This window comes from Elgaria multicarinata, chromosome 2 (assembly GCF_023053635.1).
Source record: "Elgaria multicarinata webbii isolate HBS135686 ecotype San Diego chromosome 2, rElgMul1.1.pri, whole genome shotgun sequence".
NCBI classification, from domain to species: Eukaryota; Metazoa; Chordata; class Lepidosauria; order Squamata; family Anguidae; genus Elgaria; species Elgaria multicarinata.
Window position 1 is genome coordinate 163,672,361 of NC_086172.1, and position 14,670 is coordinate 163,687,030.

Genomic DNA, 14,670 nt, shown 5'->3' on the forward strand with positions numbered 1-14,670 from the left:
TTTAAATTTAAGTTAAAATTAAGTGTTAAAATACTGAGTGAATAAAAAGGTCTTCTGCTGGTGACGAAAGGAGTACAGTGTAGGCGCAGGCGGACCTCTCTGGGGAGCTCATTCCACAGTCGGGGCACCACAGCGGAGAAAGCCCTCCTCCTAGTAGCCACCTGCCTCACTTCCTTTGGCAGGGACTCACGGAGAAGGGCCCCTGTAGATGATCTTAAGGTCTGGACAGGTACATATGGGAAGAGGCATCCCTTCAAATAACCTGGCCCCAAGCCGTTTAGGGCTTTGAATGTTAATACCAGCACTTTGAATCAGGCCCGGACCTGGATTAGCAGCCAATGAAGTTGTAAAAGGACTGGTGTAATGTGGTCTTTAACTGTTGTGATGAAGAGGGGATTTCACCAGGTGCTGCATGCGTACAAAGGACACCTGCTGAAGTTCCCTTTTCTACACAACTGTTAAAGATACAAGAGCCCTGTCCTCCTTTTCATATGGTCACCCTAATCTGTAAGTACCTTGACCCAGAATTATTTCACAGCATGTACATGCAGAAAAAGATGTGCGCTCACTATGCGTGACTGTATATGCAGACTGCGTGTTTTCTTTGTAGGGAATGAGCAATGACTGAATGGACCCTGACTCTCCCCTAAGCTCCTAGATGCATCAGCCTGTAAGTTGCATCAGAGTTTCTTCTTCTGATATGTGCATGTAAAATGCGCAATAGATATTCTACACTCAAATATCCAGATTCGGTTCAAGAATTCAAGATTTTTGAATGATTCAGTGATTTATTTATTTTATTCTACACATACAAAGCAAAAGAGGAAGTCCTGGTGCAACATACAGGCCATGGAGTGCTCTGATCAGGGAAGTTCCATTTAAAACAGGGCAAGAGATTTGCTTTTTTCTTTCCTGTGCTGGAGAATAAATTTTGATCAATTGACTCCTTTTTTCTTCTTCTCTTTTTCTAGGAAATATTGGAGGAAGTTGTAAAAGAGTTACACAAAGTAAAAGAAGAGATAATCGATGGTAAGAAGCTGGGGGAAATACATTCTTGCAAAGGCTAAAAGGCAAGGATAGGAGAACCTTCCTTGTATGTGTGTTATGTTCACAATTTTAAATTCTAGAGTGCTTATTCTTACGGCTGTACCTGCCCCCAACTCATCACGGAGGCCAATTCAGGAGCTCCAAATTGCCTCAATTCGACTCGGGGTGTTTTGGCACCAGATTCAGTTCCAAAACAAGGTTGGCCAATGCAGGTTTCCAGGCACCAGTTGAGCGGACAACCTTCCTCTGCTTGCCCCCAGAACCGCTGCCCCGACTGCCAGGAGGACTTACCTTATCCACATGTTCTCAATTAGAGCTGCTATTTTACACAAAGATGGGGGCTCTATAGTTTTCCTAGATCTACGGTCGCAAATGGCTCTTTAGTAGTTTGCGACTGTAGATTAAGGTAAACTGTAGAGCCCCTAACTTCATTCAAAATGGCAGCTCTAATCAACGACACACAGCGAAGTCCCGTGGGAGCAGCAGTTCCAGGTTCTGGGGGTGAGGAGGGAAGGAGGGAGGGAGGGAGGGGGTGAGCAGAGAACCCAATGGAGTTCTGGTCAGCCTCACAGCAGGCAGAGATAGTAGCTCACCACCACCCCACATTGGGCCAAGGTACTCCAAAATGCTTCTACTCTGTTCTGGATTCAGTCTGAAGTGGGCTGAATTGGTCCACGTCAGCTCAGATTCACGTTCAGCCCCAAGGCAGTGCACTTACTAAGATTCTTTAGTTTCAACGTGGGATGTGTGCGTGTGTGTGTGTGTGTGAGAGAGAGATAGGTAGGTAGGTAGGTAGGTCATATCTATGTGACACATCTGTAATAGTTTAGCTCCCTAGTTCCTCCTCCCCACCCTATGGCCCAATCTTGGAAATCATGGACTGGAGTGCTGAGAATTCTCTATTAGATATATATTTTTCTCAGTACTCACACAGAATTGTTTCAAAGCTTTCTCGTGGAACAGGAAAGACTAGTCAACCAGCTTTAAGTCTGTGGTGTAAACATTCCTAGAGAGCCCAGAAGACACTTGGAAAAGGCATTGCCTCCATCTTGGGCTGATTTTTTTATGAATCCAAAACCACATAAATTCCATTAGGACAGTAGAGGATCATATCTGATGAAAAACAGGTTCCCTGCCCATGTTTATATTACCTTTTGCAGCAGCTTTGGCCATGCCTTAAACACACAGCCTGGGCTCATTCTTAGTTGGAAAGTGAAGACCTTTGTTTTGGCACTCTTCCAGGACAACACAGGGTGAAAATATTACCCTTGATGGCTGCTCCTTTACCACACATAGAATAAATATCTAAAACTGTGACCTACCTCATATTACAATTCAGACCTGAATTTACAAAGGCAGGAAATTCCACATTCAAATGAGTGTGCCCTACCATTAGGTAGAGTGAAGCAGTTGCTTCAGGCATCAGATGCTGGGAGGTAGCACCAAGGTGTCAGAAGAGAGAGCTGTGTGCCAAGCGGTCTGCCACTGTAAGTCCCCTCTAACATTCAGGTGTGATGAATGCTACTGTTTCATTGCCAGCATTGAAGAAACACTCTAGTCGGCTTTTGTATATGGAATAGGAGAGGGCAGAACCTTATACTTCACTTCAGGCTGCAAAATATCTCAGGCTGGTCCTGGAGCGTGCTATTTCCTGGTTAAGCTTTCTGTTAAGAGGAGCAGAGAGGAACTTCTTCATGTGCAGAGGCTCTGGGGTACCCCCTCTGAACTTGCCTCCTTCATGTCCACTGTAGTTTACCGGTATCTAATCTATACCATCCTTGCTTCGATGTTGCTTCTGCATTTGAGGTCTCAACCAATTGCCAGTATGTGGTCTCTAGATTAGTTATGAGGGGGGGCGGAGCCTGACAGCCCATGGAGCGGTAAGCCTTTCTTTGAGCTCCCCGCAAGAGAGGCCTAAACGCGTTATTATCTCAACTGATCGGCAATATTTATGAACTATATTCTTTCTAAATGTCTGGTCAAAAAATCTCTGCCAAGGGCAAGCTTTGAATTGCGACGCTGTGAGCCAGGAGAACAAAAAAATAAACTACTTTCACTTTCAACTTAACTCGGCTCAGTTAGCTAACAATAAATCTAGCTTGTCGGAGTGCAGAGACGTTATCTGACTTGTTTATCATCACTTAGAAGATTTATAAGCAGTCGCTTATATTGCTAAGGCAAAAGGAAGGGTCAGAAAGTGAAGATTTATCGAAGTGGCTGACTTCCGCCCGGTAATTAAGCGGCCGAACTAAATGCCGAAATCTAAACTTAAAAAAAATATTAATAAGATAAGAAAAACTACCTGGACCAGGACGAGGGCTCATCCTTCTAATCACTCATTTGCACGTTTAACGAAGGTTTCATTTAGTAGTGAGGACGGGAGTGATCAGGATTTTGATAAACAGCTAGACAAAAAAAAATGGCGGCTAAAGCTGGAAAGAAGCCAAATCCTGAGATAGAAGAGCTGAAACAGTTTTTCATAACTGCTAATGAAACAATGTTGAATGAACTGAAGAAAAAAATAGATTAGTTATGAGGTTGTGATGATATCCCACCTTCATCCCAACTCTTGGCTTACAGCTTTTTCCGTTGTTCTTTTTTCTTTTCAGCCATCAGGCAGGAGTTGAGTAGAATCAGTACAACATAATGGCCATGGAACCATCTGGAAGTCAAAAAGGATATGAAAGGCAACTGGATCATTTCTAAGTGTGCCGAGATCATGCGAGATGGTGAAAGAGGACACCTGGCACCGTCTTTTGTTCTTAAATCCTTTTTATTAGCAGACTCAGCAGACTTTGAAGCTTGCTGCTGCCCTGGATTTGCTTCATTTAAAACAAACAAAAAAAGAAAGAAAAAAAAAAGTCTTAAAATCTTAAAAAAGAAAATATTAAAAGTTTAAATTTCTGGATTTTTTAAATTTCATCTGACAATGCACATCAGATTTGGTCAGCCTTTTTTGTATTTTGTATTTGCTTATTTAAATGTATGACATTTTTCTTTTTAGTATATAGTAGGTAAGGAAACACGTGAACCATTCGCTTTTACTAGATGACTTCAAAGTAACTTTACTGGTAGTCTGCAATGTAAATGAAGACCTTTTTTGCCAACAGAATCTTATTTGTGGCATCACCAGTGGAGGCTGAAAGATGCCAGCTGTCAACCAGCAAGTCCCTGGTCTCAAGAGCTATCACAATATTAAAGCGGTACATCAGTGCATCACAGTATCTGTGTTCATATTGGTAATAAATTGTTCATTGTCCACGTGGCATTGATTGTCTTTTCTTTTACATTTCTGGACTCCACTGTATAACTTTATATTTATCATTGACATTAGGAGCAGGGATGTACGTATGAGAATTTTTTTCCAGTTTGTTCATGAGCAGAATTTACCCTGTTTGCATCTCCAGAAAATGAGCGCTATTTGTGGTCAAAGTTCGTACATTCCCAAGCTCACAATGCTGTTCGCAGGGTAGGGGGAAGAGATGCATTTGAAAATGTGCAAACTAGAAACATTCACATAAAAGACTGGATTTTGGTTTTTTTTAAGGGTATAAACGTGCTTTAATCAATGGGAGAAGACTGCATACTTTAAACGCACCCAAGTACTTCGTGATTTTCTTGCAAAAAGACAACAGAGAGGTGGGGAAGCTTGCATTCTGATATGGGCACAAGGACTGAGCTTCAAGGGGAAACCTCGAGGAAGTCACGTTTTGCTGATGACCACATCCCAATTCTAGGATGGCCAACTTGGCAGCCTGTGGCCAAAGAAAATCGTGCCTGGCCCTTGGTGGTGCTGCCAACATTGGAGCTGTAAAAAATAAGAGATTTCATACTTTTAAGTGAAGTATTGCACCAATGGAGGATTTTTAAAAGCCCCAATGCAGTGTGGTGGGAGCAGAGAGAGCAAGAGAAACGTCTTCCCTCTACAGAAATTATAGATTTTCAGCTGGGAAAACCTCCTCTCTCCAACCAGAACCTCACCCATCCCAATGGGAGATCTTTTTGTCTAGTCGTATATAAACTTTTTGCTTCCCTTGAAAATTCCTCAGGTTTTTCCTTTTCTAACTAGGAGCTTCCAATTATGTATTTATTTATTTCATTTCATTTCATTTCATTTCTATACCGCCCAATAGCCGAAGCTCTCTGGGCGGTTCACAAAAATTAAAATCATAGTAAAACAATCAACAAGTTAAAAGCACAACTACACAATACAATATAAAAAGCACAACCAGATAAAAACCACACAGCAAAATTGATATAAAATTAAAATACAGAGTTAAAACAGTAAAATTTAAATTTAAGTTAAAATTAAGTGTTAAAATACTGGGAGAATAAAAAGGTCTGCAGCTGGCGACGAAAGGAGTACAGTGTAGGCGCCAGGCGGACCTCTCTGGGGAGCTCATTCCACAACCAGGGTGCCACAGCGGAGAAAGCCCTCCTCCTAGTAGCCACCTGCCTCACTTCCTTTGGCAGGGGCTCACGGAGCTGAGCTACCCATTACTCTCAAGCAGCAGCTAGTAGCGACATCTTTCTTACTTAACTCACTCTAAAATAAGCTTACTTTACACCTCCCCTTCCCCGACAGTGGTCCCAATCTGGATGCGGGGGGGGGGGCACGCTTATAGTTTTCAGTGGAAAAAGTGATGCACTTCTTTTAATGGATTGTGTTTCCTAGTTTGAAAAGAACCATGTGAAAAGGAGGGCAGGGCTCCTGTATCTTTAGCAGTTGTAGAGAAAAGGGGATTTCAGCAGGTGTCATTTGTATGCATGCAGCACCTGGTGAAATTCCCTCTTTATCGCAACAGTTAAAGCTGCTCAGTCCACCCTGATCTGAAGTTGGATCTGCCAGTTACCCCCCTATTGCCCTTAGAGTAATATCAGCAGAAGTTTCTAAGATTGCAAGGAGTGAGATCCTGGCTGGGTTCACACATCACGCTAACCCATAGTGGGTGGTAAGCTATGCTGGGTAGGTGGTCATGCAAACAACCAGACAATCAGGCAAACACGCTACACAGAATTATGTATTTCATTCTCCCCTTGCCCTTCCTTCTCCTGTAGCCTTCCCGCCCAGCCGGGCAGGCATTCCAGCTTCCTTTGTGGCAGGAATAGAGATTGCTTGAGAGGAGCAGAGCAGCAGCAGCATTTTTAGGCACTCTTGCCAAGCAGCTCTGTAGGTGATCTCCGTAGCCCACGCTGCACGACAGACAACATGCTAACTCACAATAGGTAAAATCACCCTTACTGCAGACTGTGGGTACTCATGGTAGCTTATTTAGAGGAAATAACCCACCGTAGACAGGGGAACATCCCACAGACAACACACTAACCCATCATGGGTTGTTCCAGAAAATAAACCATCATAGATTAGTGTGTTGTGTGAATCTAGTTGCTTTGTCCTCTTCCCTCTTACAAAAATTATTGACTTCTCATTTTCCATCCTTTGCTCCTTGTTTCTCCAGTCCTCCAGCTTAACCCTATTTTATTCATTTCAAGGCATTACATAGCCGACTTTTTATTGTTTTTATTAAAACACCCAGAGAGCATACAACGAAGATGAAAACATCCAATAGAAATGTTAATATTCCACAGCAAAATGCAATGGTAGCAAGGAAAAATAAATAAAAAGGCTGTATAAAACAGTAGTACAACAGAGAATGAGATAAAGGAGAGTAAATGGCTCTAAATAAAATCCCGGGCAAATGGAAAGTTTTTTCACTGCCTATGAATGTTGATAATATAGCTGATAACTCTGGTTTTTCTCAAAACGATACATCCACATCTCCAACCTACACAAAAAGCAGAGGAAGCTGTGTTGGCCAATTAGGGGACTTCCCAAAGCCACTTTTATTAGGACCAATCCAAAATGTCATGAAATAGTGGCCATGCTTCTGTGATCTCCAGAACTCTTCATCAGGCTGGTTATTAAGCAAGGAGAGAGAAGCTAGAGAGAAGTTGACTCGATGTTGAAGCCACAACATTTGCATCTCATGGCAGCCTTGAGAGGAACTAGAATACAATCCAAGTCAATCTGCTAAGCGAGCAATCCTATGCATGTTTAGACAGGAAAAAGTCCTACAACTCCCGGCATGCCCCAGCCAGACTGCAACTCCCACCATCAGGGCCCAATGGCCTTGCTAGCGGGGCTGATGGGAGTTGGGAGTCCAGCAATATCTGGAAGGCCACTGATTCCATACACTTATTCTAAAGCATAGCACATAAGCAACACACACACACACACACACACACACACACACACCAGTACAGATTTTAAAGGCGCTTTTGACTAGCTTCAAGATATTCACATGTGGATTGCAGAAAATCCTTTTGAGATCAGAAATATTACATCAGTTATTCTATCCCTCTCTGGCAAGCATTTCTAGTAAAAAAAAAAACTCATTTAATGTGTGTTTGAGGTAAGGGAGAAATATACAGGGGGCAAAGGTCCATTAGAAGAATAGATTAGGGGCAGATGTACACCAAGCAGGTTCTGACACTTTGAAAACGTTTTGCAAATTGTATATGGAGAGTGTCCTGGGCCTCAACAATTGTCACTACTGTTATAAGCTCTTTTAAAGCAGTAGTATAGATCCTGTCTTGGTGTCTATCGAGCTTGTGACACTGGTGTGCATATTCTCTTAATTCTTGAATATGGAGTGATGGTATCATCAAAAACGAAGTCCCAGAGAACTCGAACCCAAGACTGGTGCTGAGGTAGGGTGTCATAATATTCTGCCGCCATCTTCTTTACCTGCAAAGATCAAAAGGGACATTTTATCCAGCGTTCTTTGATGGATGAGCTCTCTTGTCTAGCTTAAGACCAGTGGGTTAGATCCAGATTTAATCACATATTCAGAGAAGACAACAAGCTAGGCATAGTTAACTTAAGTCTCATTTATTTCAATGGGTCTACTCTGACTAAAACTGGATCCAGCCCAGTATGTACATTATATTGCACAGAATGTTTAACTAATGGTAGTCTCAGAAATGATCTAGGCACTTCTAATGTTCATTTAGAAGAGGATAACTTTAGTATAAAGAAAATGATTATTCAAGGTTCATATACTTCGGCATTCATATTTGATGGTTGGCTCTTCTGACCCTTCTCTCTTTTTTTATACATACGTACAGCTCAAGCAAAGCCAAATGAATGCAAAGTTCAAAATCAAATGGCACCACAGATATTAGACTTTGCACAGCAGTCTCCTCCTGAAAGTTCATATGACCCTAAGATTCAGACACAAATAGCAAGCTATCCATTTACAATTTGTGTCTAAAACATCATCTGGAATAAAGGATTGGTATTTTCATAAACCTCATCTGAAGCAGCTATTTGTAGGCCTTTTTTTCTTCCTGTATGCAATGTTAGGATTTTGCCTTTTTCTGTACCAGTAGACGTTTTACAATCAAAAGGAGGGAGAGAAAATGCAAACTTCAGACCTTTTCCTTCCCCACTTCTATGCTAGATTTGTGGGTCTCATTTGCAATGAACTCTTGAGAGTTGGGACACTGGGTAACACTCAGTCCCTGTTCACATCCATTAGCTGTGGATCTTTACAAGGGTGGTGTGTAATGGATAACATGAAGGAGAGGTCCTGATCCAAAGGGCATTGGTCAGTCTTCAGCCCATTTGGCTTAACCTGGCTGTGTGTCCCTGTCAAGGTTCCTTCCATGTCCTGGACCCCTTGAGCAATTATTTAAGGATTTCTTGCTTCCTTAAGAGTCCCACCTTCCTTCTTTTTACTTTCCCCTTCCCAATAACATGGGGTTTGGACTATAGATGTGGGATGAGTAACACTTCAGACACTTGTGGCTTGACACAATTAAAACAAGCAAATTACACTTAAAGGTATTGAGGTACTAGAGCTGAGTGATACAAAGGCATTAAAAGAAAATTCAAAAATGCAAAAATGTAAATTCTTTTACCCTAGCTGCATTTCAGCTTTTCCAGCTGCTGCTTCATGCGCTCGTCTTCTCCTGCTCTCTTGTCGGCTGGCTTTCCCCTCTCTTTTTATACCCTCTCCCCACACAACAGAAAGTACTGTTTCAACCTTGAAGCAATGGAACTTAACCAGGGAAATGAATTGTAATGGGAGAAATGAAACTACTCCTCTCAGGAATACCCCCTCGCAACAGAAAAACCTCAGGCCTCTAAGGCCTGAACTTTTTACTTTGCCTCTATAGGCCTCAAACCTCAACAGTAGGCTGACCATACGCCCAGATTTGCCTGGTCATGTCTGGAAATCCCTCCCCCAAGCGAGATCCGGGGGGAGATTTCAAAATCCCACCAAATGTCCGGGAAAATTGCAGTCCTGGCCTGCGTTGCTGGCAGGTAGGAGCTGGGACACCCGTTCTCTGAGAATGGGTCTCCCAGCCCCTGCCCCCCCAGCGACGCTCTACCCTCCTCCTCTGTGCTTGTGCAACTGTGCCAGCACAGGGGGAGGGAGGAGCTGGGAGACCCATTCTCCGAGAACGGTATCCCTGCCCCCCCCAGTGACATCAGAGCAGCAGAAGGCAGAAATCGGCCCTGGGGGGAGGAGCTGGAGGACGCATCCTGGGACTTGCACCTCCCCCCAGGGCTGCAGAGGAGAAGGAGCAGTGGGAGCTCAGCAGCAAAGGCGGGGGCAGAGTAGAAGAGAAGCAGCAGCAGGGCCAGGCCATGGCAGCAAGAGCACTACAGAGGTGGTGAGGAGGTGGCGCCACTCATGGCTTGCTCTCACCCGGGCCAGCATGGTACTCTTTGATCAGCCATGGTGCGCAGCTCACTTGGGCTTAACAGCGTGGCTTGCCTAGGCTTGCTATCTCTCCGCCCGGGCCAACGTGGCCCTGTGTTTCAGCTGTGTGGTGTGTGGCTTGCTTGGGCTGATTCCTCCCTACCCAGGTCAGCGCAGCTCTATGTTTTGCTGTGCCACACGTGGCTTTTCCGGGCTACTTCCTCCCTGCCCAAACCAACACAGCTCCGTTTTTCAGCTGCGCCCCGCGCGGCTTCCCCAGGCTGCTTCCCCCCTGCCCAAACCAACAAAGCTGTTTTTCGGCTGCTTCCCCAGGCTGCTTCCCCCCTGCCCAAACCAACACAGCTCTGTCTTTTGCCTGGTGAGAGTATTGCTATTTGACTGTGGGTGAAAGGAGGTGGGGCAGGAAGCTCTGGCTAGGGGCTCTCTGTCTTAATTTGAAATGTATCCAATCAGTGTTGATAGTGAAATGTTGGAGTGGCAAACAAATTAAGGGAAACTGCAACTTTTAGGGTCCATTCATGTTAAACTTGGGGGATTTGGATTTGCCATACATACATACCTTTCAGCAAGTATGTATGGCAAATTGCACTGCCTTCAATTCTCCATCTGTAAAATAGGAATAGTTGCAACCTAACTTTTTGATAGAAAAACAAGACTTTTTTAAAAAAAAGTCCATACAATAAAGCAGTAGCAGCTAAGGGTGTGAGCTGTGAACCAAAAGGATCACTTCAGGTCTTGTTGCAGCCATGAGTTCATTCAGTATTTATAAGCAAATCACTTATTCACTTCAGCCCCACCTCCTCAATATGGGAAGAATACTAATCTACCTCAAAGGCTTGTTGCAAGAATTGAAAAGATATCTGTGAATAGTCAAATACAATGCAAACGCTAAGTTATTATTATTTCGTATTTGGTATCTGTGTGTGAGTGTATTTAGGTGATGGGCGAATGGAGTGCATGGTTGTTTGTTTATGAATGGATGTGTGTGCAAGTATTCGGGGTGGGTGATTTTGAGAGTGTGTGTGTGTCTGTGTGTGAGTGTATTTATGTGATGGGTGATTGGGGTGCATGGTTGTTTGTCTATGAATGGATGTGTGTGCGTGTGTTTTGGGGTGGGTGATCCTGAGAGAGTGTGCATGTTTGTGTGTGTAATGGCAGTATGTGTATTTATGTGATGGGTGAATTGGGTGCATATGAATGTTCTTAAAAACATGGCTGATACAGGGCCATGTTTGGGTGGGCACGCCCCTTTGGGGGCTGGACATGTTGGTGGACATGCCCTTTTGGGGACTGGACATGTTGGTGGGCTTGCCCCCTTGGGGGGTGGCCATGTTGTCCTCCTTTTTGGTTTCCAAAATATGGTCACCCTACTCAACAGACCCACAAGCCTACATATACCTTCATCTTGCGTACCGTTGGTGCCAGTTTGGCAACATATGGACTGGCACTCACCTCCAAACTTCAGATAAAACTCTGATAACATTGGAATAGATATTACAGCTAGGCGGTGCCAACTTTATTACTCAACCTTGCCATTCATGAGGGGATAGGATGTCAAATTAGTCTGGTCTCAGATTACTGCTTGGCCCAGTTCAGTCCCAAACATTTGAAGAAAAAAAAGCATGATGCTTTGAAGTAACCAACTCACAGATATCCTTTTTTGTGCTTTTTATTACCCATGAAATCTTATTTTAAAAGCCCTCAAAATAAAGGTAACAAAAAGAACATACATAACAGTAAATCAAGATCACTAAAGAATCAAAGGCTTTCACTAAGTATAATTCTTAGCCTATAACAGATAAGCTTATGGAACATCTACAGTAAAACAGCCTAAGTAGGAGCTCAATACCTAATGAAAGAGTAAAACTTCAATGTATACTGCATATTAACGGAGCATGTGTGAGTCTATGTTATTTTGTGGAGATGAGTCAGGGGAAAAATCAGAAGCAACTGTACTTGGTGAACCGTGTGCCATCGTAACTTTCTTAAAGTTGGGCTTCCTTGCTTGCTGTGCAAGTTTATGCAAAATCATAGTCTGTATACCATTGCTTAAGAAGGTGTTTATGCAGAAACGCAGGGTCATTGGGTTCAAAAAGATGAAGGGGGGTAGGTTTAGGCGTCACCAGTGGTGTAACATGGAGAAATCCCTGACAGCAATCACCAAACACGTTTCAAAACCCCTACGCTGTAGAACAATCCCACCAAAGATGAAAGCGTGAACCAGATATCCTTTACGGTATTGTTTACCTTGAATCACAAGAGTGCCTTCAGCTCCCATCAGCCACCACATCTACCCCTCCCAGTCCCATGTTTACACGTAGCTGTTTTTCGCCCTCCAAGGGAAAGGTTGGAGTTAACTGGCATTTCAAATGTAAGCCAAAGTTTCCGTCCTCCTTGCCTGCCCTCTGGGAAGTAATGCCGTTGGTCAGGTTCCGTAGTCCGTTTTCTTATCGATATAGAACTCACCAAACTCGCTTAAGCACAAAGAAAATCATTATCAGTCCTGCAAAGTGGGGTGGGTGGAAGGTGGAGCTGCCTGGCCAGAAACTAATTTCAGGGTTTTGTGGACCGTTGGTCCCTCTCCACCATGGCAGCCTCCTCACCCCTACACATAAGTAAGTGGAAGCCCCAGCTGGACCAGTTCTGCATTGAGGAGCAGTTGGGGTCTCATTGTCACTGTGGGATGGATCTTTTGTTTTATTCACATATAGTTAATAAAATGTTTGTCACAAAATAATGCATTCCATAAAACATTAGCAGGGATTGAGCTGTACCTAGAGAATTTGTTTGCGATGATTACTGGGTTTGAATAGGTTTATAAAGTAGCCAGGAAAATTGGGATTACAAATCTAGGAAAATTTAATTTGCCCGTATCTATTTATGCACAATGACAGTCATTACGTAAACTTGTTGGCTTGACAGCATGAGGTTCCTGCTCATTTTAATGCGTTACTTATTTGTCTGCAGGTAAAAACCCAGTATGAAAAGAATGAATGCCCTGTTGTAGTCCTTTGGAAATATAAATGTGCCAGCCCTCGCACCCCATTCCAAAAAGTCACAGAAGGTCAGTCTTACTTAGGAATGGGTAACAGTTTGAAATATTTGTTACTCTGTTAGGGCCAGACAATGGTGGCATTGCAATTCCAACAAGGAGAAAAGATAGAAGACAACAGAGGAAACCAATGTGGCTCCACAAAAAGCTTAGAGATGACCTGAAAACAAAAAGGGATACATATAGGAAGTGGAAGGAAGGCCAGGCTACAAAAGAAGAGTACAGACAAGTGGCGCAGAAGTGCCGAAATGGCGTCAGGAAGGCTAAAGCTCAGAATGAGCTGAGATTAGCAAGGGATGCTAAAAGCAATAAAAAGGTTTTCTTCAGATATGTGAGTAGTAAAAGACAGAGGAAAGAAATGGTGGTTCAACTGCTTAATGAGGATGGCAAATTGATAACAGACGACAAAGAAAAGGCTGAAGTGCTCAATTCCTACTTTGCCTGCTTCTCCCAAAAGCAGGTCTATGACCCCCCCCTGGAGAAAGTGAAGCAGAAGTTGAGGGGTCAGGATTACAGTTTGAGATTGATAAACAAATGGTCAAAGAACACCTAATTTCCTTGAATGAGTCCAAATCTCCAGGGCCCGATGAACTGCATCCTAGAGTAATGAAGGAGCTAGCGGAAGAACTCTCAGAACCTTTGTCTATTATCTTTGCAAAATCATGGAAGATGGGGGAGGTGCCGGACGACTGGAGGAGGGCTAACGTTGTCCCTATCTTCAAAAAGGGCAAAAAGGAGGAACCTGGGAACTACAGACCAGTCAGTCTGACATCCATCCCTGGGAAAATTCTGGAGCAGATTATAAAGAAGTCAATCTGTAAACACCTTGAAATCAATGCGGTGATCACTAGAAGCCAACATGGATTTGTCAAGAACAAGTCCTGTCAGACAAATTTGATTTCATTTTTTGATAAGGTAACCTCCCTTGTGGACCGTGGGAATGCTGTGGACGTCATATATCCTGACTTCAGCAAAGCTTTTGACAAAGTACCCCATGATATTCTGATTAACAAACTAGCTAAAAGTGAGCTAGATGGAACAACTATTAGGTGGATTCACAGTTGGCTACAGAATCAAAGAGTACTTATCAATGGAACCTTCTCAAACTGGGGAGAGGCAACGAGTGGGGTACCGCAGGGATCAGTCCTGGGCCCAGTGCTCTTCAACATTTTTATTAGTGATTTGGACGAGGAGGTGCAGGGAACGCTGATCAAATTTGCAGATGACACAAAATTGGGTGGGATAGCTAATACCCTGGAAGACAGAAACAAACTTCAAAGTGATCTTGATAGGCTGGAGTGCTGGGCTGAAAACAACAGGATGAAATTTAATAGGGATAAATGCCAAGTTCTACATTTAGGAAATAGAAACCAAATGCACAGTTGCAAGATGGGGGATAATTGGCTCAACAATACTACAAACGAGAAGGATCTTGGAATTGTTGTGGACTGCAAGCTGAATATGAGCCAACAGTGCGATATGGCTGCAAGAAAGGCAAATGCTATTTTGGGCTGCATTAATAGAAGTATAGCTTCCAAATCACGTGAGGTACTGGTTCCCCTCTATTCGGCCCTGGTTAGGCCTCATCTAGAGTATTGCGTCCAGTTCTGGGCTCCACAATTCAAGAAGGATGCAGACAAGCTAGAGCGTGTTCAGAGGAGGGCAACCAGGATGATCAGGGGTTTGGAAACAAAGCCCTATGAAGAGAGACTGAAAGAACTGGGCATGTTTAGCCTGGAGAAGAGAAGATTGAGGGGAGACATGAGAGCACTCTTCAAATACTTAAAAGGTTGTCACCCAGAGGAGGGCCAGGATCTCTTCTCGATCCTCCCAGAGTGC

The 14,670-nt window shown here is 43.5% G+C and overlaps 2 protein-coding genes across 4 annotated transcripts in view; one reads left to right on the forward strand and one right to left on the reverse strand.

Annotated features, from left to right (window-relative positions):
• Positions 1-4,313, forward strand: part of EVL (Enah/Vasp-like) — a 201,391-nt gene extending 197,078 nt beyond the window's left edge. For all 3 annotated transcript variants that reach the window (XM_063118041.1, XM_063118040.1, XM_063118042.1), the window contains 2 exons: positions 972-1,029; positions 3,657-4,313. In XM_063118041.1, the coding sequence (XP_062974111.1) occupies positions 972-1,029; positions 3,657-3,694 (96 nt within the window). In that variant the 3' untranslated portion in view covers positions 3,695-4,313. The remainder of the gene's footprint in view (positions 1-971; positions 1,030-3,656) is intronic.
• A 3,335-nt stretch (positions 4,314-7,648) lies between these two features.
• Positions 7,649-14,670, reverse strand: part of DEGS2 (delta 4-desaturase, sphingolipid 2) — a 31,408-nt gene continuing 24,386 nt past the window's right edge. The window contains exon 3 of the mRNA XM_063147650.1: positions 7,649-7,795. Within this exon, the coding sequence (XP_063003720.1) occupies positions 7,649-7,795 (147 nt within the window). The remainder of the gene's footprint in view (positions 7,796-14,670) is intronic.